Source organism: Giraffa tippelskirchi, chromosome 3 (genome assembly GCF_054371585.1).
Source record: "Giraffa tippelskirchi isolate mGirTip1 chromosome 3, T2T-mGirTip1v1.2.pri, whole genome shotgun sequence".
NCBI lineage: Eukaryota > Metazoa > Chordata > Mammalia > Artiodactyla > Giraffidae > Giraffa > Giraffa tippelskirchi.
This window is the reverse complement of record NC_137277.1, coordinates 561457-588046: the sequence shown is the minus strand read 5'-3', so window position 1 is coordinate 588046 and position 26590 is coordinate 561457. Positions and strand designations below refer to the sequence as shown.

Below are 26590 nucleotides of genomic sequence, written 5' to 3'. Positions count from 1 at the left end.
TGCATGCATTGCAAATGACCTCCACAGTAAGCCCATCACTACACACGGTTACAAACATGTTCTTTTCTTGAAATGAGAATGTTGAAGATCCCCTCTCCTAGCTACTTCCAAAAATGCAGGCGGCAGGGTGGGCTCCCAGCTGCGGGGTGGGGAGCTGAGGGGCAGAAGATTCCAGAAGGGAGGCTGGGGTCCAGGACCCAGCACAGCGGTCAACAGATGCTTTGACTCGAGAGGCCGGGCTGAGAGGCAGAGCTAAGGAGAGGCCGTAGCTGGACCAGGGGGTCCCAGACAGGATGGGTGGTGGGGGTGGGGTCCGAGAGGCTGGCGGCGGGCACTCCCCGGGGAGGAAGGGACAGGGTGAGGCAGTCCCAGCCGCATCCACTCCAAGCACAGAAGACCTTCTGGCTGACTCCTCGGGTCCTCAGAGGGGAAGGACTCACTGCCTGGGGTTCAGGCTCGGGGCGGGGGGAAGAGGGGGGACGGGGGGACCCGCCCCTTAGGAGCCTGGGGGACCCGCCCCTTGGGAGCCTGGGGGAGGGGGGACCCGCCCCTTGGGAGCCTTGTGGGGGACAACAGTCCCAGTGAGATCTCAGCTCCCAGGGAGTCTGCTGCGCTCTGACACGGAGGGGCAGCGAGACAGAGAGGAAACCACGCCTACAGCCTCTCCTGGTACAATCTTTGGCACACATGCCTTGCAAGAAAACAGACTTTCCTTTGGGACAGCAGTCCAGAGATGATTCAAAATCGTTTCTTTAAAGGAAGCACCTAAAGTCCACCAGAGTTCAAATGCATTTACCTGAAGAGACAGAAAAATTGTAGTGGGAAAAAAAAGATAGCTGCCCCCCCACCACCCCCCCCCGGCACACGCACACACACGCGCGCGCACACACACACACAGCAAATTCCAAGCTTCCTAAGGCAGAGCAGGTGTGTCCCCCTGGGAGAACTCTGCAATCAGGAGGCTGTTAATTAAGCTGCAAATATGTGCAGAGACACGTCTTTCGAGAGAGAACACTGCACATTGCTCTGAAATCCCATCATCTCTAGAAAGAAGAAAAATACGGAGAAACTAGCAATTACCTCCAAAAGCTTACCTGGCGACGGGCTCCGAGAATGAGGAAGAGGGCAGGGCAGGGCAGGGGCAGACAGGGCAGCCACGGGCGGGGGCGGGTGTCAGAGGCGGTGGGAGGGAGCTGAGCGCGAGGGCTGCGGGCCTCCCCCTGGGGCTCAGGACAGCGGATGCGGGGCGATCCGCCCCTCCCACAGTCCTGACTCTGAGAGGGAGTTTCTCGCAGCAGAGGTTCAGCCCTATGAATTCATAAACCACGACTTCACAGTAAGTCCCCTGCCTTCATAGAGGCACATCTGCGATTAACTTGGGGGCCCAATTAGAGAAACAAATGCTCCGCACCAGGGCCCAGCTGGTTGCCATGGAAACGCTGGGTGCACAGATGTAGGTTCTGGCAGGTCCTGGCAGCATGACCAGCTTGCTGTTCTGATGCAGCGGTGGTGGTGCTGCAGACGCTCTGACTGTGCTGAGAACCAGCCACGTCAACCTTCAGACGCTGTCCATTGGCAAGTGATGGGCAACAGACGATGGGGAAGCTGGACGTTGAGGAAGTAAATACAAACTTCCGCAGCTGAGCCTAAAAGGGCAGCTGAGAGAGTGGGGTCAGTTATCAGGGAAGGCTTCCCTGAAGAAAGCACTTTTAAGCCCAGCCCTGGTAAATAAGGGGCTTTGCTGATGGCTCAGTGGGTAAAGAATCTGCCGGCAGCGCAGGAGACACAGGAGACGTGGGTGGAGAAGATCCCCGGGAGGAGGAAAATGGCAACTCACTCCAGTATCCCCGCCTGAAAAGTCCCGTGGACAGAGGAGCCTGGTGGGCTACAGTCAGTGGGGTCACAGAGTCAGACACGACTGAGCGACTGAGCCCAACCCTGGTGAATAAGAGTCCCTGGGGAAAGGCCACGACGGATGCTTCCGGGCTGGGACTGGCAGGCGCAAAGCTCCGAGGTGGGTTTGAGAACCTGGAGGAAGTCCAGGATAGTGAGCAGGAGGGTGGAGGGTCTGAGAGATGGAGGTTAGGGACGGAGTGAGGATCCAGGTGACAGAAATTGGGCGCGTAGCTTGGTATTTTGGGAGAGGAATTAAAAGCATTTTACAGAGCCATTTTTCATAAAAATGGTCGAGTGAAAACTGCCCAAACCAGACAGACAAGTTCACAAGGGGCTGTGTCTGTCCTTCTTACCAGCTGTTCTAAGTTAATTGTCTATTTCTAAACACCCTGCAAGGGAACTCAGCAGAGAACAGTGTTGTCACACTTTTAGTGTGAATTTTGGGCTTATTCTGCATTGTTTCCCCAGAAGAGAGTGGAGAATCACTCATGTGTAAGCGGTCAACCACCTGCCAGAGGCTGGAGGGGCCGCTTGACGTATGTGGTCTCCAACCTCCTCCATCCATGGGATTCTCCAGGCGGGAACACTGGAGTGGGTTGCCACGCCCTCCTCCGGGGGATCTCCTGACCCAGGGATCGAACCCTCACCTCCTGTGTGTTGAGCATCAGCAGGCAGGTTCTTTACCACTAGCGCCACCTGGGAAGCCCAATCAAGTTTTTATCGAATTGAAAGATACTTGAGTGCCAGTTGTGGATGTGATTGGTGATGGAAGTAAAGTCTGATGCAGTAAAGAGCAATATTGCACAGAAACCTGGAATGTTAGGTCCATGAATCAAGGCAAATTGGAGGTAGTCAAACAGGAGATGACAAGAGTGAACATCGACATTTTAGGAATCAGCGAACTAAAATGGACTGGAATGGGTGAATTTAATTCAGATGACCATTATATCTACTACTGTGGGCAAGAATCCCTTAGAAGAAATGGAGTAGCCATCATGGTCAACAAAAGAGTCCGATATGCAGTACTTGGATGCAATCTCAAAAACGACAGAATGATCTCTGTTCATTTCCAAGGCAAACCATTCAATACCACAGTAATCCAAGTCTATGTCCCGACCAATAATGCTGAAGAAGCTGAAGTTGAACAGTTCTATGAAGACCTACAAGACCTCTAGAACTAACACCCAAAAAAGATGTCCTTTTCATTCTAGGGGACTGGAATGCAAAAGTAGGAAGTCAGAAAACACCTGGTGTAACAGGCAAATTTGGCCTTGGAGTACAGAATGAAGCAGGGCAAAGGCTAATAGAGTTTTGCCAAGCGAACGCACTGGTCATAGCAAACACCCTCTTCCAACAACACAGGAGAAGACTCTACATGTGGACATCACCAGATGGTCAACACCGAAATGAGATTGATTATATTCTTTGCAGCCAAATGTGGAGAAGCTCTATACAGTCAGCAAAAACAAGACCAGGAGCTGACTGTGGCTTAGATCATGAACTCCTTATTGCCAAATTCAGACTTAAATTGAAGAAAGTAGGGAAAACCACTAGACCATTCAGGTATGACCTAAATCAAATCCCTTACAATTATACATTGGAAGTGACAAATAGATTCAAGGGATTAGATCTGGTAGACAGAGTGCCTGAAGAACTATGGACAAAGGTTTGTAACAGTGTACAGGAGGCAGTGATCAAGACCATTCCCAAGAAAAAGAAATGCAAAAAGGCAAAATGGTTGTCTGAGGAGGCCTTAAAAATAGCTGTGAAAAGAAGAGAAGTGAAAGGCAAAGGAGAAAAGGAAAGATATTCCCATTTGAATGCAGAGTTCCAAAGAATAGTAAGGAGAGATAAGAAAGCCTTCCTCAGTGATCAATGCAAAGAAATAGAGGAAAACAACAGAATTGGAAAGACTAGAGATCTCTTCAAGAAAATCAGATTTACCAAGGGAACATTTCATGCAAAGATGGGCTCAATAAAGGACAGAAAAGGTATGGACCTAACAGAAGGAGAAGATATTAAGAAGAGGTGGCAAGAAAACACAGAAGAACTATACAAAAAAGGTCTTCATGACCCAGATAATCACGATGGTGTGATCACCCACCTAAAGCCAGACATCCTGGAATGTGAAGTCAAGTGGGCCTTAGAAAGCATCACTACAAACAAAGCTAGTGGAGGTGATGGAATTCCAGTTGAGCTATTTCAAATCCTGAAAGATGATGCTGTGAAAGTGCTGCACTCGATATGCCAGCAAATTTGGAAAATGCAGCAGTGGTCACAGGACTGGAAAAGGTGAGTTTTCATTTCAATCCCAAAGAAAGGCAATGCCAAAGAATGCTCAAACTACCACACAATTGCATTCGTCTCACACACTAGCAAAGTAATGCTCAAAGTTCTCCAAGGCAGGCTTCAACAGTACATGAACCATGAACTTCCAGATGTTCAAGCTGGATTTAGAAAAGGCAGAGGAACCAGAGATCAAATTGCCAACATCCCTTGGATCATCGAAAAAGCAAGAGAGTTCCAGAAAAACATCTACTTCTACGTTGTTGACCACGTTCCCGGAGGGCGGGGCTGGAGCCCGGAAACACACCTGAGGCAGGTTCAGGTCCGGGGAGGCCGCTGAAACAGGGTGCGGGCGAGGAGAGCGGGGGCGGCCTCGCTGCGCTGAGCCTGTGCGACTGGGACGTCAGCGGGATGTGTGAGCGGCAGCGGGCTTGGATGGAGCTCAGGAAGCGGAGCCCGGCCGCCCGCTCGGCACGGCGGCGGCGCCATCTGGTGGCCGGAGCCCGCACCTGCACGCTCGGTTCGCTCCGCGTCCGCAGGAGCGAGACAGCCGGTGCTTCCCCCGGCCCTGCCACTCCCAGGGCGCGGTGGGTATGCGCAGCCCCTAAGTAAGGAAGGAAATAACCCCCAAATAAGCAAATAAATAAATATCTCCATGCCTTACGTGTGTCTGTATGTGTGTGCACATGTTTTTTTTGCCACATCCAGGTACTTCTTGTAATATTAATATTTAACATTTTTTTTGTAAATCAACTTTCTTATCTACTGAAATGCATTTCATTTAAAACAAGAATCTTGGTCAACTTCACACAGTGCATGGAAATCCGGTATCACGCACAAAAGAAGTAGAAAGGTACGATCAAGGTGAATCCATGGAACATGAAACCTCGTGGTTGACGTCCGGTCATGTCCGGCCGCCTCCTGAGGACTCTGGATGCCCAGCCTTGCTCTCCTAAGGGGGCAGATTGGCAAGTGTGGCTGGGACGTCAGAGCCAGAGGAGCAGGAAAGAACAAAAGATAAGAAGAGGAGAAACACTTGGTCACTGGGAGATGGGATACGATTCAAGGTCATGACCCTGCTCCACTAATTTTCTTGGGGCACCGCCCCAGGGGTTCCAGAAACACATGGCTGTGTGTGTGCTTCTCCAGGCGTGGAGTCTTCATAACAAACACTGGGAACAGCTTTGGTGACCGTAAACAAGCCCCTGGCCTGAGGTCCTAGGGTCAACTGAGTGCTGTGAACCAGAACCAGAAACTAGATCTTCTTTTCTGCATTTGGTGATGCAAGGGGACAGAACCCTCCTTAATGCAACCGTCTCATTCACTGAGAGCAGCTTTCAAACACATCCAAATGATGTGTATGACTTTTTGGGTGCTTTTTACTAAATTTGTGTTTTATGATTTGGTAGTCAAGGGGAAAATAAAGGAGACTTTATGATCCCAGTATAATTTTTTGCACTTATAAATTTTTCATTTCTTCTTAATGAGCTAGTTTTAGAGCAGTTTTAGGTTGACATACATAAATAAATTTCAAAGTAACATTTTCAGGAACGTTGTCAAGAGCAGTTGTTCTTTAAGATTCTCTTGTCCTCATTCCTGGTCAGTCTGTAGTAGTAGGGTCTTTCTGATCCTCCTGGGGACTGTGGCTAGGGTAGCTGGGTGAGGCTGCCAGGGTCCAAGGCCGTCCTAACCAGTCACCAGCCAGCTGCCAGGGTCCAAGGCCGTCCTAACCAGTCACCAGCCAGCTCCCATTCCTGGCTCAGTTGCTCCATTTCCGAAGCAAAGGATCTGCTCACAGAAGTCTGATTGGGAATAAGAACAGGAAATGCTGACCCTGCTGACAAGGTCAGGAAGCTGAAGCTGAGATTCGGAAGGCTGAAGGCGGCCAGTGGTAACTCATCTGAGCTTGCGTGGTGGGGGCGCATCCAGAGCAAGGCTGGCTTGTCCCGCTTTCTCTGGGGTTCTCCACAGAAGACCACGGGCCCTGTGACCTGGCAGCCCCGAAACGAGACTCTGCCTGCTCCTCTGTCTGCCCAACTCTGTGCTGAAAACACAGACTCTAAAAGGACCCATGGCCTTGACTTCTTGGTGGGGGGTGAGCAGGAGAGGCCCATGAAGGCCTCGCACTTCTACAGCTTTAGGACAAGGCGCTTCCTGGGTTTGGATGGCGGCTTGTTTTTCAGAGCACGCGTCACAGCAGTTGAACGGTCAGCCCACGCCGAGAGTTCCTACAAGTTCTGCAGTTTTGGACGTACCTGTGGTGGAGAAGGCAATGGCAGCCCACTCCAGTACTCTTCTCTGGAAAATCCCATGGACGGAGGAGCCTGGTAGGCTGCAGTCCATGGGGTCGCTAAGAGTCGGACACGACTGAGCGACTTCACTTTCACTTTTTGCTTTCATGCACTGGAGAAGGAAATGGCAACCCACTCCAGTGTTCTTGCCTGGAGAATCCCAGGGACAGCGGAGCCTGGTGGGCTGCCATCTATGGGGTCGCACAGAGTCGGACACGACTGAGGTGACTTAGCAGCAGCAGCAGTGGTCGATTCATCACAGCAGCATCTACACAATCTCACAGAACAAGTGTCCGTGCACAGGCAGACTTTGTTTCATTCCACCTCACTTTCATGTGCTTCACAGATATTCCGGGTTTTTGTTTCGTTTTGTTTTATACAAACCGAAGGTTTGTGGCAACCCTGCTTTGAGCAAGTCTATAGGCACTTTTCTACCAGCATTTGTCCACTTCGTATCTCTGTGTCATATTTTGGTGAGTCTCCCCATATTTTGAACATTTTCATTATTATTTTACTTGTTATCTGTGAGCAGTGATCATTGATGTTACCATTGCAAAAAGATTAATCTTTGCAGAAGGCTCAGATGATGGTTAGCATTTTTTGGCAACAAAGTATTTTTAAATTAAGAGCAAGTCTTTTTTGGTGGCTCAGATGGTAAAGCATCTGCCTACAATGCAGGAGACCCGGCTTCAATCCATGGGTTGGGAAGATCTCCTGGAGAAGGACATGGCAACCCACTCCAGTATTCTTGCCTGGAAAATCCCATGGATAGAGGAACCTGGTAGGCTACAGTCCATGGGGTCTCAAAGAGTCAGACACGACTGAGTGACTTCACTCATGCAAGTCTTTTTTAGACATAAAGCTGTTGCACACTTAACAGACTACAGGATAATGAAGACACGACTTTTTAACGTATTGGGAAACCAGAGCTTCGTGTGACTTGCTTTATTGCGATGCTTATCCCAATGGTCTGGAACTGACCCAAGGTCTGTCTCTGAGCTCTGCCTGTTTGTATGGACACGGCGTTTCCTCTGCAGGGCTCGGTTCCCCAGGCTGTGCCCAGGCACGCAAGTCCGGGTCTGAATGGGACGCGGGCAAAGAGAGGACCCGGCCCTGAGGTGCCCCCGCCCGTCTGGCATCCTGCCCTCATGCCCTCCCCTCCCCCGGCCCCGGTGAGTCCTCCCGGCCCCCCCGCCCCAGGGCCTTCGCTCCGGCTGCCTCCTCTCCGCACACTCTTCCCACCAGTGTCCACCAGGCTTACCCTGCTCTCACCTCCTTCCAGCTCTCCTCACCCGCTGGGCCAGCTGCTCTTCTGGCCCCTTCTAGCTCAGATGCCCTCCTCCCTGGTGGAGTCTCCTCCATCCAACACCCCCACACTCTGCTTCCTAACGTTCCATGTTGAGTGTCTCCCCACAAGGCTGGGGTTTTCCTCTCCTCTGCTCACTGAAGACTCCCCAGCGCCTGGGGGACATCTGTGTGTGTGCTCAGTCGTTCAGTCACGTCCGAGTCTCTGCAACCCCATGCACTGCAGCCTGCTAGGCTCCTTTGTACATGGCAGGAATACTCCAGTGGGTTGCTATTTCCTCCTCCAGGGAATCGACCCGACCCAGGGATCAAACCCACGTCTCCTGTACTGCAGGTTGATTCTTTACCCACTGAGCCACCTGGGTGGACATCTAGCGCTGCATAAGCCCTCGGGGGATGAATGAGTGAGTGGAACCATGGGCAGGTGACCCCAGCCCTCTGTGCTTCCTGAGGCCAGCTGGGGCAGCGCTTTCAGCACAGCAGGAGTCAGAATCCCCCCGGAGAGCTGGTAAGCAGACTGCTGGGCCCCACTGACTCTGATTCAGCAGGCAGGGAGGAGGCTCAGCACCCCTTTGGAAGCCCCCAGGTGTGGCTGGGCCAGTACTACCTCCCATAAAGAAAGCTGAGCACCAAAGAATTGATGCTTTCGAACTGTGGTGCTGGAGGAGATGCTTGCGAGTCCTTTGGACTGCAAGGAGATCCCATCAGTCTATCCAAAAGGAAACCAACCCTGAATATTCATTGGAAGGAGTGGTGCTGAAGCTGAAGCTCCAATATTTTGGCACCTGGTGCGAAGAGCCAACTCACTGGAGAAGATCCTGATGCTGGGAATGATTGAAGGCAAAAGGAGAGGGGGCAGCAGAGGGTGAGATGGCTGGATGGCGTCATAGACTCAATATATGTGAAGCTGAGCAAACTCTGGGAGACAGTGGAGGACAGAGGAGCCTGGCATGCTGCAGTCCACGGGGTCACAAAGAGTTAACAGTGCTGCTGGGGTGAGAGGTCAAAGGGCAGCCTGAGGTGGAAGCAGCGCTGGGAAGAGTGTTCTCCGAGCATCCTAACCTCCAGTGCCCAGGCTGGATCAGCCCTGGGGCCCGGGGCAGGAGAGGGAGGCTGGGGTAGAGACCCCTTCTCCCCACAGAGGCCATCTGTGCGGCCTCGGCTCCACTGCCTCCTAGGCCCAGGAGGCGGAGGAGCGGGAGGAGCAGGAGGAGGAGCGGGAGGAGTGAAGGGGTGGGAGGAGAAGTGGGAGGAGGAGCAGGGGAGCAGAGGAGCGGGAGGAGGAGCGGGAAGAGTGGGAGGAGAAGTGGGAGGAGGAGCAGGGGAGCGGAGGAGCAGGAGGAGGAGCAGGAGGAGCGGGAGGAGCGGGGAGAGCGGAGGAGTGGGAGGAGGAGGGGGGAGAGGGGGAAGCAGAGGGGGTGGGAGGAGCGAAGGAGTGGGAGAAGGAGTGGAAGGAGGAGCGAGAGGAGTGGAGAAGCGGGAGGAGGAGCGGGAGGAGCAGGAGGAGCAGGAGGAGGAGTGGAGGGGTGGGAGGAGGAGCGGGAGGAGCGGGGGGAGGAGGGGCGAGAGGAGCGGGGAAGCAGGAGGAGGAGCAGGAAGAGGGAAGGAGCGGGGAGAGTGGGAGGAGTGGAGAAGCGGGAGGAGGGGAGAGAGGGGAGAGCGGGAGGAGCAGAGGAGCGGGAGGAGGGTGGGAGGAAGAGCGAGGGGAGTGGAGGGAGCGGGAGGAGCGGGAGGGGCGGGAGCGGGGGAAGCGGGGTAGAGGAGGAGCAGGAGGAGGAGCGGAAGCGGCGGGAGCGGCGGGAGCGGGGGAAGCGGGGGAAGCAGGGGAAGCGGGGTAGGGGAGGAGCGGGAGGAGGAGCGGGAGCGGCGGGAGCGGGGGAAGCGGGGGAAGCGGGGTAGGGGAGGAGCGGGAGGAGGAGCGGGAGAGACGGGAGCGGGGGAAGCAGGGGAAGCGGGGGAAGCGGGGTAGAGGAGGAGCGGGAGGAGCGGCGGGAGCGGCGGGAGCGGCGGGAGCGGGGGGAGCGGGGGGAAGCGGGGTAGGGGAGGAGCGGGAGGAAGAGCGGGAGCGGCGGGAGCGGCGGGAGCGGCGGGAGCGGCGGGAGCGGCGGGAGCGGCGGGAGCGGCGGGAGCGGCGGGAGCGGCGGGAGCGGCGGGAGCGGCGGGAGCGGCGGGAGCGGCGGGAGGCCTCCGGGAGAGGCTAGAGCGATGCACAGCCCGCCTCGCAGCAGCTCCGGGTCGCCCGCTCCTAAAACTGCCCGGCGGCCAGACAGACTCCGCCCCGGAGAAGCGCCCTTTGTGCACAAACGGCTGGTCCGGGTAACTGATGAATTCACCTCCGGAAACACGGTGCTCACCCGCCATCCACACGTGACCCCCGGAACCCAGTGGGTCTCACGTTAGGAAGGGTCGCAGAGGTTCCCTCCAGACGCCGAGTCCCCGTGCCGGCCCCGGCCTCCGAAAGCCCCCGGTCCGGGGGAGTTGACGGGGACGCCCTCGGGGTGGCAGAGCGCTAACCCCGTCAGTGCACGTGGGCACCACGATGTCAGGGCGGTGGGGTCGCAGCAGAGCGGACGCTCGGGCTGCACCGGAGAGAGCGGGCAGCCCCTGGGCCAGGCAGGCGGAGCGGCCGAGAGAGGCTGGGGAGCCGAGGGCGCTGGGCTCGGGCGTGGGCAAACCCCGGTCCCGGCCCCCAGCACCGTGCGCGGCCCCGTCCTTCCAGCAGGTCTTCCTCAGGCCCCTTCGCCAGAGTCATTTTTGTTGTCTTCTCCCCTCAAAGTACCTTCCTTCCAACTCTGAACCTAAAACTCTCTTTAAAAATGTCTTTAAAAACAAAACATCTCAAAAAAAACCCAAAAACAAAACCGCCTCTTGCCCAGCTGCTCTCCGTCGACAGGACGTGCGGTCGCGAACGAGAGCTCAAGCGCGCCCCCTGCCGGTGTCCGACCCCGGCGGCGCCGGCTCTGGATGGGAGGACGGGACGGATTCCAGGCCCGCCTCCTGGGGAGAGGACATCAGCTGCGGGAGGAAGGCGAGGGCTTTCACGAGGTCGAGGCAATGGGAGCCACTCCCAGCTACAGTCGGCTCTTCCACAGTCACAGGGCCCCTGATGTTTGGCTGGACATGTGGCTGCCGTGAATAAAGACATGTCCCAGCCTCTCTTAAATGTTGGCTTAAAACTCAACATTCAAAAAACTAAGATCATGGCATCCGGTCCCATCAGTTCATGGCAAATAGATGGGCAAACAGTGGAAACACTGACAGACTTTATCGTCTTGCGCTCCAAAATCACTGCAGACGGTGACTGCAGCCCTGAAATTAAAAGACGCTTGCTCCTTGGAAGAAAAGCTATGACAAGCCTGGACAGTGTGTTAGAAAGCAAAGACTTTGCCGACAAGTATCTGTGTAGTCAAAGCTATGGTTTTTCCAGTAGTCATGTACGGATGTGAGAGCTGGACCATAAAAAGGCTGAGTGCTGAAGAATTGATGCTATGGTGTTGGAGAAGACTCTTGAGAGTCCCTTGCACATCAAGGAGATCAAACCAGTCAATCCTAAAGGAAATCAACCCTGAATATTCTTTGGAAGGACTAATGCTGAAGCTGAAGCTCCAATACTTTGGCCACCTGATGCAAAGAGCCAACTCATTGGAAAAGACCCTGATGCTGGGAAAGATTGAAGGCAGGAGGAGAAGGGGACAACAGAGGATGACATGGTTGGATGGCATCACCGACCTGATGGACATGAGTTTGAGCAAACTCTGGGCGATGGTAAAGGACTGGGAAGACTGGCGTGCTGCACTCCATGGAATCGCAAAGAGTTGGACACAACTGAGTGACTGAACAACAGCAACAACCCAGCCTCTTTGACAAGGGAACACATGCAACTAAGCTCCACCTAAAACAGAAGTGGCATATGCAACTTTCACTTTCAGGAATTGTCCTTGAATGAACAACCTGTGTTTCCTTTTCCCTTTCCCTTGTTCCTTCCAAATGGAATGTAGATGTGATGCCTGGAGCTCCAGCAGCCATAATAGATCACAAGATGAGTATGTGACTAGAAGCCATTATGGAAAAACAACTAACTAGAAGGAGTCCAGTCCCTGACACCAAGAAAACTGCACTAGCCATATCTCCATATTTCTTGACTATGAAAGAGAAATATAATTTTACTTTGTTAAACTATTATTCTGCCTTTTCCCCTCTTTGATCTTACAGTCAAATCGGATCCTGTGATGCTTCCATGGGTGCCTCTGAGCCTTTCTATTTCCAGTTGTGCCCCATCCAGTCCCTTCTTCCTGTCTCCATCGGTGTGAGCCCCTCATGACACACATCTAACGATGTCCAATGGCTCTCCATCACCCTTAGGACAAGAAATAAACAGGTTGGCCATTCAGGTCTTGGCTTGGAGAAAGCCAGTTTAATTCCTCCTTCTTGCCTAATGCCTAGGCTATGACATTTAAAAGAGATGTTGGTGAAGATGGCAGGGCCTGGGGGTGAAGGTCCCTAGCCGATCGGGGGAGGAAAATGGAAGATGAACATATGTGTAACCAGGGAGAAAGGGAAGCCCCGTGGATGACTCCTAGAATCTTGGCCTTGACAGGTAATATGGTGGAGAGGGAGCCCAGCCCATCGCTGGGGAGTCAGCAGGGACCTGCCTCCTTGGGATCCAAGAAAGAATGGTTCCTTAACTGGGATGAAAATAATTGCTTGTTAGATTCCTGACAAAGGCAATCGCATGACCCGTTCAGTCCCCATCTCCTTTTCTCTGGCACTAATTGGCTATTTGTGTGTCTAGAATGAATACTTAGGAGATTGCAGCCACGACCTCGAGGGAGTGGACTTTCTGTGCTCATCCTCATTCAGGGGGCTGGTTGTCCACCTGCCTGATGAAAGGGACCTGGAGGACCACTGATTGTCCTGTTTCTCCATGGTCACTGACACAGAATGCCATCTGTTTCCAAAGGCAGCTTGACCAGTCTGTCTGAGGCAGAGATCCACTCTATTTACTGTCCCAGAAGCAACAGTGGAACCAAAAAACGTCTGATTAACAAGTCCGGCTTTTCACAAGTGGAGATGCGAGTTTGGAGGGAGGAGAAACCTTCTCCACTAGCTTGCACCAGGGCTGCTCTTTGGGAAGGAGGCTTGACCAAACGTTCAGTTCTCGTGGCCGGGGTTCCGAGAGCAGGGGCCGCATGGTGGGTTCTAGGGGCGCCTCTCCCCGGGTTCCACGCCTGGTGTGGCAGAGCGCTCGCTCCTCAGCATCCCCTTGTAAAGGCATTGATCCCATCGTGGTGGCCCCACCCCGACTCCCGCACCCAAATTTAATTACTTCCCAAAGGCCTCCCCTGCACATTCTGTCACATCGGGGGTTAAGGCTTCAACACATGAATTTTGAGGGGACACAAACATGCAGACATCAGCCCGGTGCTTTATTGAGCACTTGGTTTGTGCTAGCAGTTTAATAATTATTATATGCTAAATATACAATTAAGAAGCTCCTGGTGGCTCAGACAGTAAAGAATCTGCCTTCAGTGCAGGAGATCCAGGTTCGATCCCTGGGTGGGGAAGATCCCCTGGAGGAGGGCATGGCAACCCACCTCCTGCATTGCTGCCCAGAGAATCCCATGGACAGAGGAGCCTGGTGGACTACAGTCCATGGGGCAGCAAAGAGTCGGATGTGACTGAGCCACAGAACAACAAAATTTACAATTATTATACGCTGAATAGACACAGTCCCCTTTTCTATTTGACCGGTGAGGAATGGAGGCTGGCACGATGTAGTAACTTGCCTGAAGTTTACCCAGTGAGGGAGGGGGAGAGCTATTACGGTCTCAGGACCGCACGCTGGACCATGACCTACCTGGTACCTCACTGGCCTGCAACCCCTCAACTCCTCCCCACCAGCCTCCTCCTCCCTGTCTTGCAAGACACGCAGCCTGTCTGCACTTCTGGGCCACAGGAGGACCAGGACAGGGTGGGATCAACATTGGACATCTCTCTGTGCGTCCCAGAAAACGCTATGAGCTGTTCAAACACAGGCAGAGTCCGGTTTCTGGGTGGAACAGATCGTGATCTTGCCTCCACGAGCAGCCACCTCAAAGGCACAGGGCAGGGAGGCAGACACAGACAGCGGGTCAGGGAGCAGCTACTCCAAAAACCTCTTCCCCGGAAAAGAGGAAGTCTTCAGTTTGTAAAAAATAAACACCCAAAGCAAACCAACATCTTCAGAGGCATTCTGTGTGCTTTTCTGAAAAGATTTGAAGCTTTCCACTTCTTTCCTCTCTCCCTCCCTCTCTCCCTCCCTCCCCCCCTTACACACACACACACACACACACACACACACACACACACACACGCTTTTCTGAAAAGATTTGAAGCTTTCCACTTCTTTCCTCTCTCCCTCACTCTCTCCCTCCCCCCCCTTACACACACACACACACACACACACACACACACATTCCCCAGCCTCCTCCACTCTCTGACCCTGTTTGTGAATCTCAACCTAGCAAGGCTGCCTTCCGGGGTGTCTAGAGTTGGTATTAGTGGCAACACCAAAGAAATGGATTCTTCTCCTATGCTTGTCTGCTTGTGTCTAAACCCAGAATAATGATTCCTCCTAAATGAATAGGCGGTCGCTTCTTTCTCTCCTGTGTAAGGTGGAGCTGGCGGCAGCTTCCTTGTCCTGGACCAGGCTGCACATGTGACAACTCAGCATTCTGTCTGTTCATCTTAGAGGAAGCCCTTCTTTGCTTTCATGCGAGTCTGTGTCGGAATGGTTTGCTTTGCTGCGTGGCCTCTCACCTGGGGAGTAACGGCGAGGCTTCTGAGCGGCTTCTCAGTGGTGTTGGCAGGAGGTGCCGAGGCCTCCCTCCTCGGGAGGGAATCAAAGATTCCCTGAGCAGCTACTGTGCGCTCGGCGCTCAGGTGGGTGAAACTCGCCAGTGAAATGGGCGTCTCTCCCCCACGGGAAGGCCACCGCCCAGCACAGAGCATGACAGATGGTCAGTGTGTGTCCGGTAAGTGACTGTTCGGAACGACTCCATGGCAGAGCACACGAAGCACCACAGTTGTCTGCAGCTGACTCATCACCAGGAGGCAGGGTCATCAGTCTCACTGCCCCCGGACCTGGGCTCAACTCGTCTTTCTGTGCCAACGGAATACGGTGAAGATGACATGCGATTTCCAGGCTTAAACTTCCAGAGGCTCGGCTCCAGCGAATCCTTCCATTTCTGCAGCCGTGGAGCCCTGAGCCGTGATGCGAAGGAGTCCAGACGAGCCTGCTGTGTGAGGGGAGACACATGCTACCCGTCGTCCCAACCAGATGCCAGCTTGGCAGTGCAGTGTGTGTGCCTGCTCAGTCGCTCAGTCACGTCCAGCTCTCTGTGACCCCGTGGACTGTAGCCCACCAGGCTCCTCTGTCCATGGGATTCTCCAGGCAAGAACACTGGAGTGGGTTGCCATGCCCTTCTCCAGGGGATCTTCCCGATCCAGGGCTCAAACCTGTGTCTCTTACATCTCCTGAATTGGCAGGTGGGCTCTTCCCCCTGAGCCACCTCGGAAGCCCTGGCAGCTCAGTATAAACAGCTGAATCAGCTCAGCCAACCTGACCAGACCAAGGCCAGCTGCGTCTGACCCAGCTGATCTGAGAACTGCTGAGATAAGCTGACTCTGTGGCCGAAAGAAATGATGATTGTTTTCTAACCTTGAATAATGTTTTCTCCCAGCTTTTCGTTAAACAGCAGGTGCAGTTTCCGTCGGACTCTGAAAACACACAACGCTGCTGTTGTCAGGTTGTATTCTTGAGACTTCCCTGGTGGGCGAGTGGTTAAGACTTTCCTTCCAATGCAGGGGTTGCAGGTTTGATCCCTGGCCAGGGAAATAAGATTCTTTGCAATTAACTGTATATGTTCTATTATATTGATGTAAGGGCTTCCCCAGTGACACAGACTGTAAAGACTCTGCCTGCAATGCAGGAGACTCAGGTTTGATCCCTGGGTTGGGATGATCCCAACCCAGAAGGAATGGCTGTTCCTTCAGTGAAGAAGGGAATGGCTAGTCACTCCAGTATTTGCACTGATATAATTTCCTGAAACAGTCCCCTGGGGATGGACATTTGTATTGTTTTACATTTTCCTATCTGAACCAGCATCATGATGAATATACTTGCAGAAATAGTTTGAGATAGACTTCCTTAGGACAAATTATTTTAAAGTGGAAATGCAGAATTAAAGGAAAGCTCCACTTTCAGGGCGTTGGACCCCCTTGTCTTCTGGTTACATCACAGTGTCTCCGTTCATTCTTTCAGCACGTGAGCAAACACACACAGCGGTGAGGTCCCTCAGACACACAGCTGAGTCAGGCCAGTGCTGAGACAGGCCCCAGCGCCAGACACGACTTCACTGCCTTCAGGAGGCAGTCGTGTCTCAGGGAGGCCCTCTGGGTACGTGATCCAGCCCGTACTGTGTGCAGAGCCACCCAGACTCACCCCACAGTCACTGAACACACAGCTCCCAGCCTCCTCCTCCAGGAAGCCCTCCTTCACCTGCTCAGCCTGCAGCCATCGCCTCACACCAGCTGCCCCTTTAACCAGCGTTTACCAGCTCCACCTGTGCTCAGTCATGGTTGACCTCGGAAACCAGTGAGACACTTGGCAGGTGCCAGGATGACCGGGAGAGGGACCCAGACAACGGCATGAAGGCAGGACTGGGCTCCGCTCCCAAATGTCTGCAGTTTCTCCCCAGAGGAGGTGCTGTTGAGTTGGGATGTGAGGGACGGAGGGAGGTTTCCTCAGCAGACAGAGAGAGCGACCGCCGGGGCGGGGTGGGGATGCCCTCGACCTTCAGGCAGACACCGTCCAGGGTGGGCTTGTTTCTGCAGACCCCTGGGGTGTGGGTGCCCCCTCTAGTCACGCCTGGGGAATGTTCTGTTCCCCCAGCCTCTCCCCACATGCCCGTGGGCTCCCTGACCCTCTCATGTCCACGTGGAGACCGTCTAGCTCTGGGCAAGGGGCGCGCTCCTTTCCTCCCCTTTCACGTAACACCTGTCACCACATTCCCACAGCCCCAGTTGCTCTCTGGTGAAAATAATAGATAAACAAATAATTCTTCACAAAGCTAATTAGCAGAGAGGAAGATGCTAATGTGTTTTGTCAACTGTGTCTCCCCAGCTTGCTGCCAGCCGGCCCGGGGGGAGGGGGGAGGGCTGCCAGGGGGCGGCAGCTCGAGCCTCGGGGCGGCCGTACCCCCACTGGTCAGCCGCCCCCCGCTGGTCAGCCGCCTCACGATGGTCAGCTGGCCCCCCTGCCAGTCAGCCGTTCCCCTGCCGGCCAAGCAGACTCTGCCTTCACGACACATAATGCCTTCAGGCAGTGGACGAGCCTGTGCTGGGACGGAGCCCAGGTTCTGGAACCACAGACCTGGGTGGGCTTCGGCCTCTGCCATTTCCTGGTCAGGGGACTTCCGTGGCCTCAGTCTTCTCCTCTGCAAGATGGGGTTGCTGAGGATGCTGGTCTCCCAGAGCTGCGGTGAGGCCCCAGGGTGCCAGGCGGTGTGATCTCCATCTTAGAGTTGAGACCCCGAAGCTCACAGGGGTGAAGTGACCTGCGCATGGTCAACAGGCAGGGAGCCAGGACGCCTGGTCCAGTCCTTGCAATCTCACATCGAGCCGTCCTCCAGCCTGATGGGGACCCACGGCCGCCCCCAAAATAGCCCAGGGTCTCAGATCCCACCTCTGTCACGGGACAGCCGAGCCAAAGCCCCTCCCCCCAGGGCGGACCGCGCATCCCGACCGAGAGAGCTCCGTGTCCAGGAAGCCTGTTTTGATCAGCACTGGGGTCTGACGGTGGGGCCCACCGCCGGCAGCGGGAGGTTCCGGGGGACCCCTGGGTGGGCGACCTCGGCAGGAGGGCAAGGTGGGCTGCTCCCGGCCAGCAGCCTTTCTTCTCCGCCCGCCAGGGTTTTACTATCCGGCTAGATGAGCGAGCTCCGGACGGTGCAGCAGGTCCATAGAGATTTCCTTTGAGCGTCATTGCGCATGCCTGACACTTCAGTGGTTGCTCTGGAGTCGGGAAGGGTCTGGTCTCTTGCGCAGTAACAGGAGGAAACGCCCAGAGACACGGGCCCTCAATCTCCCCGGCATCAGGATCTTCTCCAGTGAGTCGGCTTTTCTCACCAAGTGGCCAAAGTACTGGAACTTCAGCTTCAGTCTTTCCAATGAATATTCAGGGTTGATTTCCTTTAGGATTGACTGCTTTGATAGCCTTGCTGTCCAAGGCACTCTCAAGAGTCTTCTCTTGAGTTGAGGTTGCTTTTTTTCCACAACCCACTCCTCCCCAGGCGTGGGGCTAAGCTGCCTTTTCCTCCAAAGCTTGTCATCTTGGTTGGTGACACTGCTAACTCAAGGCCTGTTCCCTGCCCCTCTCTTTCTTATGTGCCTCCACTATTGGTGCCGGAAATTTAAAAACTCACTTTCCCAGTTTTCTTCAAGCTAAGGATGGCCACTGACTTATAGGTGGAATCTTCTGGAAGCTTTGTTTTTCTTGATTTAAGGGAACAGACGTGGCTATGGCCACCTCTTTCCTCTTCTTCCTGCCATGAAAATGTCTGGAGCTACAGCAGCCATCTTGCAACCATGAGGTTAACAAGCAAATACACTGAGGATGGAGGGAGCAAAAAGAAAGACCCTAGAGCTTTAATGACGCTTTAATGACACGCTTGAGACGTTAACCCAGCCCTAGAGGGCTCACCTCCAGACTTATCAGGATGTGGGGTAATTAAAAACTTGTTTTTATTGTTTAAGTCACTGTTAGGTTTCTACATCTCGCTGCTGAAAGTGTTCCTGAAACAGATAAGGGCAGCCTTTACCGTTTCAGTTCCCCAGGCCAGGGACCTCGGAATAAAACCCACCCACTGCCTCTCCCTCCACGTCTCACAAGCCACCTGGGGATCTCACCTCCTCGGTGTCTCTCCTCGTCCTCTCCAGGCCATGCTCGCTGTTCACAGATCAGGTTATCACGCTGCCCGTCTTCTCTCCAAAGACTCACCCCGTGGCAGCCACAGGGACTGTCCTAAAATACAGACATTGCGCATAGACTAGTGTCCCTTTTTGGCTTCAGAACTTGTCCTGGCTCCCCCTTGCCTCCTGAATAAAACCTAAACTGCTTAGCAAGGCGAACACAGCCCTCACGACTTGGCTCACAAAGTCAGCCATCCCTCGCCTTGAGCTGCTTTTAACATTTCCCGAAAGTCACTGTCTGGCCATGCACCCCAGGCTTGGCCTCCTCTTTTGCCCAGGGCCCAGCCCAGAGGCCGGCCCAGACCCAGGTGGGTCCCTCATGCCCTCTGCTGGGCCTGCTTCTTTGGCTGTTCACACCATTCTCTCTATTGCTCTTTTATTGACTTGCTTTTTTCTTCCTCCCTTACCAGAAAGTCAGTTCCTTGACAACAGGGCTGCGTGCGGTGTTCATCCTGTACCCCGGTGCCTGACGCACTGCAGGGCCGTGATGAATGTGTGTGGAGTAAGGGAGTGAATGAGTGAGTGAATGAATGGGGCCAGGCGTTCAGGAACCCGGGGAGCCGGCTGCTGGGAGGAGCTGACGTCTGGGGTTTTTGCAGGGAGGAGAGAACAGAATGACCTCAGACTTTGAAAACCTGCTTAATAACCCTGCTTCCTGGAACCCTGCCCGGCAGCTCTAGGGAGCTGAACACTCTCCCATGTGCAGACAGAGCTGAGTCCTTCCTCCCGAAGTAAACTGTCTCTAGACACCTGCCAGTGGGGAACCGTCTTGTCTGGGAATGCCGGAGGGGCAGCCGCCAGCTCAGAGTCCCCTCTGAGGTCCCCCCGAGGCATCCCGCCTGCTTTCTTTCCTCGGTGGCGGGGGGCGGAAGGACGTCTCAGGGGCTCCCAGGCTGGCACACCTGCCTCCCGTGGGGAAAAGCGATGGGGCGAGGGCCAGGGGTGCTCTTGGTGACGCAAGGCATCGTCTGTCCTGCTGCTGAATACATGCTGGTCGTGCGGGTTACACAGCCCTCCTGTGACACCACTGCACGGCCCCCAAGGGCTCCCCCGGCGTAAAGAAGGCAAAACAGAGAATTATGAGACCTGGAAAATGCAAATTGGAATCAATTAGCTCTCTTCAGATAAGAGCTGCTCATAGAACATTAACTGTCCTAGCCCTGGCACGTGTGTGAGAGAGAGAGAGAGAATGTGTGTGAGAATGTGCATAAGTGTGTGTGAGTGTGTGTGAGAGTGTGTGTGCATGGGCAAGTGTGTGTGAGTTGGGTGTGAATGTATGTATGCGTGTGTGTATAAGTGTGTGTATGTGACAGTGTGCATGTGTGTGCACATTCATGTGTGTATGCACATGTATGTGTGAGTGTATGTCAGTCTGTGTGCATGTGTGTATGAGTATGTGTGTGTGCATGTGTGTGTGTGAGCATGTGTGTGTGAGTGTGTGCATGTGTGTGAGTATGTGTGTGTATGTGTAAGTGTGTGGTGTGTGTGCACAAGTGTGTGTATGTGTGTGAGTGTGTGTCATTGTGTGTGCATGTGTGTATGAGTTTGTGTATGTGAGAGTGTGTGCACATGTGTACGTGTGAGTGTGTGAGTTGTGAGTGTGTGTGTGCATGAGCATGTGTATGCATGAGTGTGAGCATGTGTGTGTGAGTGTATGCATGAGTGAGAGTGTGTGTGTGTGTGAGTGTGTGTATGAGTATTTGAGTGTGTGTGAGTATGTGTGTGTTTGTATGTGTGTGTGTGTGTGTGGTATGTGTATGAGTATGTGAGTGTGTGTGAGTATGTGTGTGTTTGTATGTGTGTGTGTGGTATGTGTATGTGTGAGTATGTGTGTGTTTGTATATGTGTGTGTGTTTGTATATGTGTGTGTGTGGTGTGTGTGTGTGAGTGTGAGTGTATGCATGAGTGAGAGTGTGTGTGTGAGTATGTGAGTGTGTGTGAGTATGTGTGTTTGTATGTGTGTGTGTGTGTGGTATGTGTATGTGTGGTGTGTGTGTGTGTTGGGGGGACCTTCTTTCTTACAAGTGGCCCGTCTCCTGGTCTAAATGGTCCCCAGGCTTCCTGCTGGGCCGGCACCTCCCTGGGGAGGGGAAGGCCACGCCGCTGGAGGGCGTGGGGGGACTCAAGCCACGGCCCAGCAAGCCGAGCCGGCCTCTATCGGAGCGTCTGGGGGGCTGGAGTCCTTCCAGCTGCAGCCGCAGAGTCAATGCGATTTTAGGTTTCATCCAGGAAGCTGCAGTTCCTGAGCTGATGTCTTCAATCAAGCAGACGCCAGCGGCCACAGAGGCCACGCTGGCTTCCTGGGCGCCGGGCACAGGGACCGCGAGTTACATGGTGTCAGGAGGGCGCTGCCCACTCAGCTCCCAGCAGCGGGTCCTGAGGGCTGGGGCCGGGCACTGCAGCAGACACGGCGCATGTCCTGAACCAGGCGGGGCTGGGACGGTCCGAGAGGTGAGTGGCTGCCGGCCCTCTGCTGTTCCCTTCTCAGCTCCGTTTCCGGAGACCTCTGTCAAGGCCGCCCCCACCCCGTCCAGCTCAGGTCTCTCCCCGCTCCCCTCGAGGCCCCTGCCTGGCCCAAGCCAGCTCCCTCTCCTGCCCAGACACCAAGCCTCCCTCTCGGGGTCTCTTGACACCCTCTGCCCTCTGCTCCACGCTGAGGCTAGTCTCTGGAAGGTTTGTGCATGCCACTCAGCTTCTAGCTTCTGAATTCCCTCAATGACATCCCACCCTTTCAAGGAAAGACGCCACATCCTTTGCGACCCGGCTCTTGAGTCCGCACCAGCCTTGGCCCCCGCCCCTCCTGCCAGCCTGTCCCCCAGACGCCCAGACCCTGTGGGCCAGGAGAGGAGGACCAGGAGAGGAGGCTCCAGCGTCGGAGCGACACCAGCCCTCTCACCCGCAGTTTGCCGTTTGGTTCGGCAACTACATGATGGCTTGGAAGTGGGTCTGGTTGAGAGACGATCCAGCTCTGAAGGCAGCAGGAAACACCACTCCTGCAAGTGCTGGCTTCCAAAAGTGGCCGCCCCAAACCGCAGAAGTCTCCCCTCTCTCGCCAGAGCAAGCCCTCCCTGGGGCCTATCTAAGGAGGGCCCTTGGGGGCCGGGGTGGTAGGAGGTTGGGACGGTGGCCAGAGGCACGGAGGGGAGAGGCTGGCTCAGGAATTGACAGAGACCTGGGTGTGAATCCGGACTCTGCCACTAACAAGGTGTATGTAGGTGGAAAACCACATAACCCTTTGAGCCTCAAGCTTCTGTGTAAAATCGGGGCAACGCGGCCGGCGGGGGATTGAGGGATTTAAGGAGGTCGCGGGCGCAGAGCGTCTGCTGTGATGGTCCCTGGGCTGTGGCGGGGTTTGAATCACACGGTGTCGTCACCATGGTGACCCAGGGACTGGACGAGTTGAAAAAGGAACAACAAGACAGGACCCTGTTAGTGGAGCCACAGGGAAAGTGGGGACTGGGGGTCTCCAGGCTCAGTCACATGAGGAGGGAATTCCGGCTCCCCATCGAAGCCCACCCGTGGGCCCCAGGGCTTCGGCCAAGGACGAGAAGCTGAGAGTCTGCGCTTGACTCCAGCCTCCCAGCTCCTCCGCTGCCTCCCTCTTGCCCTTCTGGTTGCTGCGTGGGGCCAGAGCCCGGCCCACCCCCCAGCAGCTGGGGCTGCCACCCGCCCAGCCCGCAGAGGCCGGAGTCCGGCCCCCAGCAGCCCCAAGCCCAGGGGCGTGCCCCCCAGAGCCCGCGCAGGCTGGCGTGGCCCGAGGCAGCCCCTCCATGGGACCACTTTGCCTGCAGCTCTAGAAATGAACTGAACGCCTGGTTTCATTCTGGCTGGCATCCATTCCAGCGTTCATCCCTGCTTTTTCATATTAGAAAATAATGGCAATTATGCCCCAAATAATCAATTGTTACAGTTTACGTTTAATTTATGGAGGGCTGGCAGGCCCAGCTCAGCCTGTAACCACGGCTCCATCTCTACCGCCTTCCCTTCTCGAGGCCCTTGAGCACAGTGTGGGGAGGAGAGGGGAGCGGGCCACCCGAGGAGTTCCAGGACTCACCTGCGACGGGTCAGGGACCCAGGCCAGCTGGGAAGAGCGAGGGAGGCAGGGCCTCGCTCGGTCTCCCCACCTGCGAGCCAGGCCGCCCCGCTGGACCCAGGACCCTGACGAGCTTCGTTTCTGATCCACTGTCTCTGATTTTGACTCGCTTTGCTTCTGCCTGATTTCTCTGGTCGGGTTCATCAAAACTTATCCGCTTCCTGCTCAAAACCTTCCCAGACTCCCCTGCAGCTCCCGGGAGGAGACGCAAGCCTCTGTGCCAAGGTCACTGGGCCGTGGCTACTGGGCCAGCCGCGTGTGTCCAGGGCCTCCCCAGACCCCACCTGCTGGCTCGTCCCCTCCCAGGTCCGGGCTCTCCACCTCTCTCCCACCAGCCAGTCCTTCCACCCACTCCCCAGGGGCCCGGCTGCCCCCTCTGGACTATGACTGGTGGGGGACACTCCTCACTGGCCCCCAGAACCTGGTGCCAGCCTGGGCCTTAGCATACCTTAGGGCTGCTGTAAAGAGGTCACCATCTAAGGCTTGAAACAGCACGGATTTCCTGTCTTACACTTGTGGGGGCTCCCTGGGCTAGAGTCGAGGTGTAGGCAGGGCCATGGTCCTCTCCGGCCACCCTAGGTGGGCCCCGCTTCCCACCCTGGCCAGCTGCCGGAGTCGCCCCCTCTGGGCTCACGCCGCTTCCTTCATCTTTCGAGTCAGCGGCGGGCTCAGGCCTTCACAGCACATCGCTCTGACTTCCTCTCTGCCTCCCTCTTATGCTTCCAAGGATGCTTGTGATTCCATTGGGGTCCCCCGATAATCCAGGATCACCCCCTGTATGAGGGAGGCTGAGGAGCAACCTTAATTCCAGCTGCAGCCTTAATCCCCTCACGTGGTAAGCTGTGCATTTACTCACAGGTTGCAGAGACGTGGGCTCCTCTGTGGAGCCTCCCACAGAGGGACTTCGACAAACGCGTGTTGCCAAGATGAAGGGTGAAATGAACCTACCAGCCTCGTGGCCCGCCGCCCACCGCCCACAAGCACGCTCCGGGCCTGTTGGCCACTGGAGGGCGCTTCTTTGGAGTCACGTGCTCAACAGATGATCTGCTCAGAGGAGACCGCCGAGGCCGGCTGCCCACCCACGAGGACCGCCACACCCACCGTCCACGTGGCCGCGGAGGGCGCCTGCCCACCTCAGCCCTGCCGCCCCATCGCTGCCCCTCCCCCCGCACCCCGAACGCACGCGGAGAATCCCCTCTCCACTCCCTTCTCTGACACTTGCGATGAACTCTCCCAGCGCAAGTGGGTGGATTCCACCCTGGGAAACCATATATAGAGAAAAATCTGAATTCACCACCAGTCTTTTAGCAGTTGATTACTCATTATCGAAGGGCCTGGCACAGGGTCTCTTGAGAGAGCAAGTTTCAGGGAGCATTTTAATGCAGGAGGTGTGCTAAACTGCACCCCTCTGAGAGGGTCAGAAGCCTTGTCGGGCGGGCACTGAATATTCTGCTGCCCACAGGAGCCAACCGGGGAAGCAACGGGACTGACCGACCAGGCCGGGGAAGGTGTGTAAACATCATTCACACAGGCAGGTGTGTAAACATCACTTTATGCTGGTGATGTGAGACACTTCACAACACAGCCCCTAATTCTATCTGGACGGCTTCTTCTCTCAAGCCTAGACCAAAGTTAAGTTAGCTGCCTCCCTGCCGCCTCTGTTTTTCTTCTGAGGGAGAACCGGGACCTGTTGCTATAGCAACCAATTTATTTCTGCAAGTGCATTTTAACTTTCATCCAATGTTCCATTGAACAGGAAGTTTCTCCTTCTGGGAGTCTGACTTCTGTAAGCTCGCTCTAAGCCCACAAACCCTTCTTCTCCTCTGCTGCCATAAGGGTTAATGCACATATTTACTCCACAGGGAAGACAGTTTAAAAACAAGGCTTTTGGAGGAGAGAGAAAAACAAAGTAATTACATTTCCAAGCCTGCTGTCGTGAGATGACAAACTTGTAGGGTTCCGGGAGAAGTTTGTCCCCTAACTGCAGGCTTCTTTTTGCTCCTCCCCTCCCCCGTAGGGCTCAGGGAGGCTATTTCTTTACCTTTTCATTCAGTAAATACTCGAAGCTTTTCTCCTGCCGCGTCCTGTGTTCGTGGTGGAGAGTCAGATCTGAACAAAAGAAAGACGGCCACTTGCCTCCCGGGGTTTGCTGTGTGTGTGTGTGTGTGTGCACACGTGTGCACGTGCGGAAACGACAAAGGTGAAGCGTCTGCCCCTCCATCACTGAGTGAGCTGGCGACAGAGGCCGAGAAGACAGGCGCACAAGGAAGGAGAAAGCACTCAGCCCCGGGCCGAGGGTCCGGACAGGCGTCTCTGAGAAGGTGACCCTGAAGTTGAGACCAAGAGTCGAGACCTACCAGGAGAAGAAAGAACTTTCTAGACAGAGATCAAGCCAGGTGTGGGTTGGCGTTGAGCTGGACCAGAGCTTGGTGAGGCCGAGGCAGGGAGGGAGGCCAGGTGGCCATCCGGCAGGAGGGCGGCCCTGGGTGAGACGCAGGGCAGCGTGCAGGGCTGAGGCGCGGGGTCCAGGCCGGGGGTTAGTACATGACCCCCAGGCTTGGAAACCTGGGCCTGGGTGTCCAGCAGAGGTGCGAGGGCATTAGCAGGTGTCCAGACCCCTCTGGCTGCCCCGCTATCCATCTCCCCCTGTTCTCCGGTAAGGACACTTGACTTGAACCAAGGCCTGCCCGTATCTGGGACTGTCTCATCTCAGATCCTTGGTTGCATCTGCAAAGACCCTTTCTCCTCATAAGGTTGCCTGTTGCCTTCATGGGTTCTAGGGGTGAAGACACAGACATACCTTTTTTGGGGGGTGGTCACCATTCAACCCACTATATCTGTCGCCTGAGTCAAGGAGTATGTTTACTCTGCTTAATCACTCATCTGTTAGCACTAGTGCAGGGCCGGATACCAGGAAGAGCCTGGGGGATGCAGTCAGCTGATAGAAGAACCAAGAACCGAATCCTCTGCTTCTCAACCAGCCTCATTTTCTGTTGGTTTTTAATTCACCGTCAGTTTCTCTAAAGTGATGTTTTAGAAACACGTGCAGAACCCAGCATTTCTGTCTGGTAGGACTGACTCGCAGTCAATACACCGGAGAGAATTTGACTCATCGGGGAGACTTCATGTTCACCCATTGGTTGCAGCCACTCTTCTGCCGGCTCTGGGCCCAGCCTCCAGGCCTCCGGGTCCTGCGTCCTTCCGGAAGTGGCTAATCGTTCCGACACCTGCCCTCTGAGGCAGAGACAGGCTGTGGTGGTGAGGTCTCTGCGTCACCTTGGCTGGGCTGAGGGACGCCCGGCCAGCTAGTTAGTGATGGTCTCGGGCTGCCTGGGAGGGTGTTTTCCCAGAGAGGAACGCACTGGTCAGGAGGCGAGTGAAGGAGACCCGCGCTCGTCGGGGGGGAGCGGGCACCACCCAAGCCGCCGAGGGTCCGAGTAGAACAGGAGGTGGAAAAGGATGAGTCCTCCTTCTCTTTTCCTGAGCTGCACAGCGTCTCGCACCTTCAGACATCAGAGCTCCCGGTTCTTGGACCTTTGGGCTCAGACAGGTTTCCATCACCAGCTTTCCTGGTTCTCAGCTTCCAGAGGCGCATGGTGGGACTGCCTGGCCTCTGTTTGTGAGCCAGTTACCACAGGGCATCTCCTCCGGGGCGTATATACGTCTGCATCCTCTGTATCTGCTGCGTATATACGTCTGCATCCTGGGG

The 26590-nt window shown here is 55.0% G+C and overlaps 1 protein-coding gene across 1 annotated transcript; it reads right to left on the bottom strand.

Moving 5' to 3' along the window:
- Positions 1 to 1301: 1301 nt before the first annotated feature.
- Positions 1302 to 23607, bottom strand: LOC145542266 (uncharacterized). The gene is made up of 5 exons (XM_081580761.1): positions 23330 to 23607; positions 19691 to 19874; positions 18726 to 18840; positions 4490 to 4786; positions 1302 to 1658 (listed from the first exon to the last, which is right to left on the bottom strand). Exons 2-5 carry the CDS (start codon positions 19775 to 19777, stop codon positions 1552 to 1554), a joined length of 606 nt encoding a protein of 201 aa, XP_081436887.1. The 5' UTR covers positions 19778 to 19874; positions 23330 to 23607; the 3' UTR covers positions 1302 to 1551.
- Positions 23608 to 26590: the final 2983 nt, after the last annotated feature.

Excerpts from the sequence above, each read along its gene's own strand:
- LOC145542266 (XM_081580761.1), bottom strand. The coding sequence starts at position 19,777 with ATGTATTCAGCAGCAGGACAGACGATGCCTTGCGTCACCAAGAGCACC. Across the intron at positions 4,787-18,725 it reads CGAGGAGAGACACCGAGGAG|GGGCTGCGCATACCCACCGC; the intron begins GTGAGATCCCCA and ends TTCCTTACTTAG. Across the intron at positions 1,659-4,489 it reads CGGACCTGAACCTGCCTCAG|CTGCCCTTTTAGGCTCAGCT; the intron begins GTGTGTTTCCGG and ends CCACTCTCTCAG.